At 40.5% G+C, this 5,933-nt stretch overlaps 2 protein-coding genes across 6 annotated transcripts in view; one reads left to right on the top strand and one right to left on the bottom strand.

Moving 5' to 3' along the window:
* The first annotated feature begins 267 nt into the window (after positions 1-267).
* Positions 268-3,832, top strand: LOC103441116 (ABSCISIC ACID-INSENSITIVE 5-like protein 5). 5 transcript variants are annotated; one of them, XM_008379818.4, is made up of 4 exons: positions 268-419; positions 895-1,989; positions 2,955-3,056; positions 3,390-3,832. In XM_008379818.4, the coding sequence occupies exons 2-4, from the start codon at positions 907-909 to the stop codon at positions 3,459-3,461; spliced, it is 1,257 nt and encodes a 418-aa protein (XP_008378040.3). In that variant the 5' UTR covers positions 268-419; positions 895-906; the 3' UTR covers positions 3,462-3,832. The 5 variants fall into 5 exon arrangements, with proteins under 5 accessions (XP_008378040.3, XP_008378039.3, XP_017189434.3 ...); XM_008379817.4 differs by having other exon boundaries at positions 3,387-3,832; XM_017333945.3 differs by having other exon boundaries at positions 3,140-3,832.
* Positions 3,833-4,558: 726 nt separating this feature from the next.
* Positions 4,559-5,933, bottom strand: part of LOC103441115 (THO complex subunit 5B) — a 13,911-nt gene continuing 12,536 nt past the window's right edge. Inside the window, 3 exon segments of the mRNA XM_070826714.1 lie at positions 4,559-5,184; positions 5,400-5,531; positions 5,619-5,933. The exon segment at positions 5,619-5,933 is cut by the window's right edge and continues 122 nt beyond it. The gene's annotated coding sequence lies outside the window, so the exon portion shown is untranslated.

Raw genomic sequence — 5,933 nt, 5'->3', positions numbered from 1 at the left:
ATGTTGTGGACGAAAATGCCCTGACCTAACGTGAGTGGACCAACCTCTTTTTCTGTGAGTGTACTGCAACCCACTTGTTCTTATCCCGTCTCCACCACTAACAAAATGCAAACCAACAAATCCGGCCCTCCATTCGAAAATACCCGGACGGTCCAGATCCTTCCACATCGCACAACCTCATTGGTCAGCGGTCAAATCAAATCCTCCCACTCTCATCTGATTGGTCCACGCCGCCCATTATTTTAATAATTTAGTAATTAAATAATAATAATAATCCCCCACTCTCCCCACTGCCGGGTGTCTTAAAAGGCTAAGGCGAAAGGGCAAAGGAGCAGCAGACACTTGGCGCTTCCACCAGAGCCCTAAGAAGGAGGAGGAACCGCAGCCACCGGACACATTTTACCAAAAATAGTAACAAGGTAAATTAAAAAAGATAAAAAAAAAGAAGAAAAACCCAATTCTGTCTACCCCTTCCTCCTTTTTTTGTTCATCTAAAATTATAATTTTTACTTTTTTAATGCTTTTGTATAATAGGGTTCCTCAAAATTTCAGTCTTTACTTCTTGATTCTTGCTGTGTGTTGCTGATATGTGTTAAGTGTTGTGCTTTTCGATCTGGGGATTTTTTATTTTTGCAAAAAATTGAATTTTGATACCTGTTTTTTAGGCAGATTTTTCGTATTTTCGTGAAAAAAATATGAGCTTCGATTGAAATTTGATGAGGGGTAGCTGAGATTTTGGTCTGTGTTCTTCAAACTCTGTTTTTTTATGGGTGAAAGTTGACACTGTTGAGTTCCGTGAGCTGAAGGGAAGCTCTTTTAGTAAAACAGTCGAAGAAAGTGCAAGTAAATATCTGAACTGTATTTTTTTTTTTGGGTCTTTGTTTTTTGGCTCAGATTTCACAGAAAATGGGAACCAACATGAACTTCAAGGGATTTGGGAACGAACCGCTGATAGCGAGGCAGTCGTCGATCTATACGCTGACGTTTGAGGAGCTGCAGAACACCATTGGAGGCTCAGGGAAGGATTTTGGGTCTATGAACATGGATGAGCTCTTGAAGAGCATATGGACGGCTGAAGAGACTCAGATTATAGCACCGGCTGCCGGCGGCGCTGGTGGCCAAGACGGGCTTGACCACGGCAGTGGGGGGTCTCTTCAGAGGCAGGGCTCTCTGACCCTACCCCGGACCCTGAGCCAGAAAACTGTGGATGAGGTGTGGAAGAACCTTTCGAAAGAAGGAACGGGTGCCGGCGGGTCTAATATGCCTCAGAGGCAGCCGACTTTGGGGGAGATGACTTTGGAGGAGTTTTTGTTTAGAGCTGGGGTTGTGAGAGAAGATGCACAAGTGGCTCCAAAGCCTAATGGTGCTGGTTTTTTTGGTGATTTGTCTCGTTTTGGTAATTCTGGTAGTTTGGAATTCGAGTTTCAGCAACCGAATAGCGGTGTTGGTGTGATGGGGAATCGAGTTTCTGAGAACAATAATCATCAAGGTTCGAATTTGCCATTGAATGCTAACGGGGTTAGATCAAGTCAGCATCACAATCAGCAGCAGCAGCAGCAGCAACACTTGCCACAGCAGCAGCAGCAAATATTTCCCAAGCAACAACCTGTGACTTACAACACTTCTCAGCTGCCTATGGGACCAAATGCTCAGTTGGGTAGTCCTGGAATGAGGGGTGGGATGATGGGAATCGGTGATCTGGGTATGAATGGCGCTTTGGTTCCGAGTTCAGGGATGGGAATGGTTGGGTTAGGAGCTGCAGGAGCTGTTCGTGTGGTGACGCCTTCACCTGCGAAACTGTTGTCATCTGATGGGATTGAGAAGAGTAATGGTACTGATACGTCGTCTGTGTCACCGGTGCCTTACGTGTTTAATGGCGGTTTTAGGGGGAGGAAGGGCGGCGGGCCTGTGGAGAAGGTTGTTGAGAGAAGGCAGAGAAGAATGATTAAGAACAGAGAATCAGCTGCCAGGTCCAGAGCTCGCAAGCAGGTGAATATGTCTTCTTTGTTTTACTGCTTTCAGGCATATATGTACGGTTTCAGCTTATAGTAAATTTGAGATATTAATTACGAGAATACAGAATTTCAAGCTCTGTGAAATGTAAAAAGTAAATAAAGAACCATTGAATGGAGGTGTGAAATTTTATCAACTCACTATTTTATGTTTGAAAGATGGTATGTTTGGAGTTAAAGAGATTGTGTATGCGATCTTAAAAGTTTAAGCTTATAGGATCTGTGTTAAGCTCTAGCTTTGATACGATTAGTAGATCCTGAACTCAAATCGAAAGTCAGCTGATTCTTAACAGTTATACATTTCTCGTCCTTTCGGCGAAGATCAGATTTTAGTTCAACATCTTAATAGATTCAAGTTATAGAGCAGTTATACATTTTTTGTCCTTTCGGCTAAGTTATAGATCAAACTTATGGTGGACGCAGATGCAGTTAAGATTTTTTTCCGTGATTAGTATTTAAAAGTAGTTCTGGAGAAGGTTAGAAAAAAAAAATATTTACAGCGGCATCAAGATTGAACAAATTCATCTTGTTGTCGCCTTATCAAATTTGCTCGACATTGACCTTTCTGCATTCATCATCTAATGACATTTTGTATCCCAAAACTTCATGGAAGATTCATGCGGCAGAATGGTAAATGTGATAGCGATTCGACGTGTCAAAGAGATGAAAGATTTTGAGAAGTTACGGTCATGACAAGTTTTTAAGGATCATGTTTATTACAAGGTAATGGAAACGCTTGCTTTAAGGGTAATAACGTTAAGTAGTCGTGTGTATAATGTCGAATCGTTAGAGCACTGAATAAGTTCCACACCTTCGAACGTTAGTTCTGCTTTGAATAGAACTGCATGGGATAAAAAGAGGATGACTATATTATTGCATTTTATTCTATCTCGTAGTTTTCGTCATGGTTCTTATATTGTTTCGTCTTTGTGCTTCTGCCAGGCTTACACAACGGAATTGGAAGCAGAAGTTGCAGAACTGAAGGAGGAGAACCAAGAGTTGCTGAAAAAACAGGCTGAAATGGTGGAAATGCAGAAGAATCAGGTACTTCGATTGTTCTATTTGGGAATTCTTTTTTATTTGCAACTCCATTGCAGTACCTGAACTGCTCAATTGTTTCTATGCAGTTCAAACTAGCCAGAGCCTGAGCAGTTTTCCAAAAAGTTTTGTTATCAAAGTCCCTCGAACTATATTATCTTTAATAAATCGCCAAAATTTAGAATTTTCTGCAATCTGGTGTTACCCGTTGCTATAGTATTATTACTTGAAAAAGGCTCAAAACTGCATTAAAATTGCTGCTTAACAATTTATATGACTCTGGATACATGGACGTTTTATAATTTTTGATGAGTTGTTTGGAATTTGATCACTTAGCAGGACCTGGAGATTATAAACCTTCAACGAGGAAAGAAGCGATGCTTGAGAAGAACAATGACAGGTCCGTTTTGAAGTGTCGGGGCTGCAAGAGGAATGTGATTAGATGGGGGGTGCTGTACATATTCAAAGGAGCATATGTCTTTTGGTGTAGATTTTGAGAGAGTTTTAGTGTGCGCTGTAGATGTGAACTTTACATATCTATTTACTTGATATTCTTCTCCTCTGAGTATTGTTATGAAGAGGGAGGGAGGGAGGGAGGGAGTGAGGGAGTGAGAGTAGGTAGAAAGAGGGGAAGGAAGAAAAATATGGTCAGTATTTCACATGTTCAGTTTACTACGTTAGTCAAACAGATATCCTGACAGCATATTTGTGAGAGTTGTGCATCAAACCATTTGTGTTATCTTGGGTTTTTGTTACTTTTTTATCAAATCTATTTTTAGCTAGGCTCCTTGGTATTCGATTGATTTGGATGCGCTTGGCTAATCCATTTCTTATTTTATTTTTTACATCTCTTTAATTTCTTATAAACTAATATTCTTTGATGGTTGAATGTTAATGTAACATCCCACATCTTTCAGGAGAGTGAATCATGTAAGCCTTATATGTATATGGAACTCCGAAGCTAAGTGAGTTCGCGCGAGAGCATTCCTAAGATGGATGACCCATTGAGAATGAGTTCGCGCGAGAGCATTTCCAAGATGGGTGACCCATTGAGAAGTTCTCGTGTGAGTTCTCAGAAACAAAACATCGTGGGTGACCCATTGGGAATAAGTTCTTGGGAAGTTCTTGTATGAGTTCTTAGAAACAAAACATCATGGGTGACCCATTGGGAATGAGTTCGCGCGATAGCATTCTCAGAATGGGTAACCCATTGGGAAGTTCTCGTGTGAGTTACTAAAAACAAAACCGTAAATCCCATTGTAAATTCTCATGTGAGTTCTTAGAAACAAAACCATGAGAGCATGGTCGAGGCCTAAAGCGGACAATATCGTACTACGTTGGAGTCGAGCCTGGATATGGCGAGAGCCCGGACGGGGGGGGGGGGGGTGACAGTTAACGCATAATGAAGATTTATAATCAAATTTATTGCACATGTAACATAACCTTACAGAATGTTTTGTCTCACGCATGTTTTATGAGGCGACTTACAAGTTTCATAGAGAAGAGACAGTCCACAAGTCAAAACTTTACTAGTGACTTTTTGAGTTACAGAAAGCAATATGTGATCAAAATGAAGTTCCAAGGAACAGCTAAAAATATCATTGGACCCGTCACAAACTCCAAACTCAAACGGTCAAAGTGATGCAATTTGACGATCCTAGAAAAATATGGTCGTTTCACGTTCACACATACATTGCGTTCCTAGTTGTGAAGGAATACTACTCAACGGTGGAAAATGAACTAAGAATAATGTTTTGAATGAGCAACAAGACTTAATTGTCAACGAGTTGGTTTTTCCAACACTCGGCTGATCGGCTGCCCCAGCGGTCTAGTAACGTTGTTATATTCAGATTCCGAAACTACAGGTCTAGTAAGGATAACCTAAGGTGCATTCCATGTCCTTTCAGGAAATCATCTTCCTCCGATCCCTTCCTCTAAATGATCTGGCAACAATCTGACCACTGACGGGCTTGCACAAACCAACATCAACAACAGAAGTATTGTGTCTCTTTTCAGAAGATGGGGAAGCTTCGTCCATGTAATAGTCGAATAACATTGCCAGACAACGAACCTGATGAGCTAAGATATTATTTTCTTCACTTTGAGGTAACATCTTCACCATATGCAAATTGACCTAGAAGAATGAAAGGGAAACTGTGAATTCCAATTTCGAAGAGGAACAAAAACTGTAGTCATAATCAATACACCGCAAGGTAAGGTGATCATATTGCTGTGTTGTGGTGCATATAAAATAAATGCAGTCTAGATCGTTTGCTTGTGAAAGTGCAATAAAACACGCCCCCGACTGATTTATTCATGATAGTTATTCCTATGTTATCAACTGCTTACCTCTGCTTCCAATGCACGAAGTTCATTGTAGCACTTAGACTCATCATTCTCTTTATGGTTTTCTCCGGATATAGTGCACAGACTCAATGCAAAAAAGGGTAGCCTCAAAAGATACTCCATGCTAATCTTAATCTGCCGCAATAGAAATGATAAAAATGTCAAAAGGTTTATGTTTGATGCAAAAGCACGAAAAAATATACCACATGAATCATTAGCTACCTTGGCTTCTAGCTTCATATTCCTCTTTTCCTTGTTTATTTTCTGGGTCAAAACAACACAATATTTTCTGACCCCAAAGTCCACCCATGAATTTCCAGAGCTTTCAACATATGCTAAATTTTCTTTCTCTAGCACAAGTGTAGGTTCGTCCAGGTCACTCTCTGTATCCAGAAAAAGATTTAAATCTACATCATGTTTCTTATAACTTAGGGATTTGGCCTTGTTAATTGGAGGTCTTTTTGAAAGTTAAGACAGCCGTCTGGAGTGGTCAAGATTAGCTCCTTTATGGTGAGAAAGTGTGTTCTCGTTGACAAC

The sequence above is a fragment of the Malus domestica genome, chromosome 08 (assembly GCF_042453785.1).
Source record: "Malus domestica chromosome 08, GDT2T_hap1".
Classification (NCBI taxonomy): domain Eukaryota; kingdom Viridiplantae; phylum Streptophyta; class Magnoliopsida; order Rosales; family Rosaceae; genus Malus; species Malus domestica.
The sequence above is the reverse complement of the archived record's forward strand: the minus strand, read 5'-3'. Positions and strand labels throughout refer to the sequence as shown.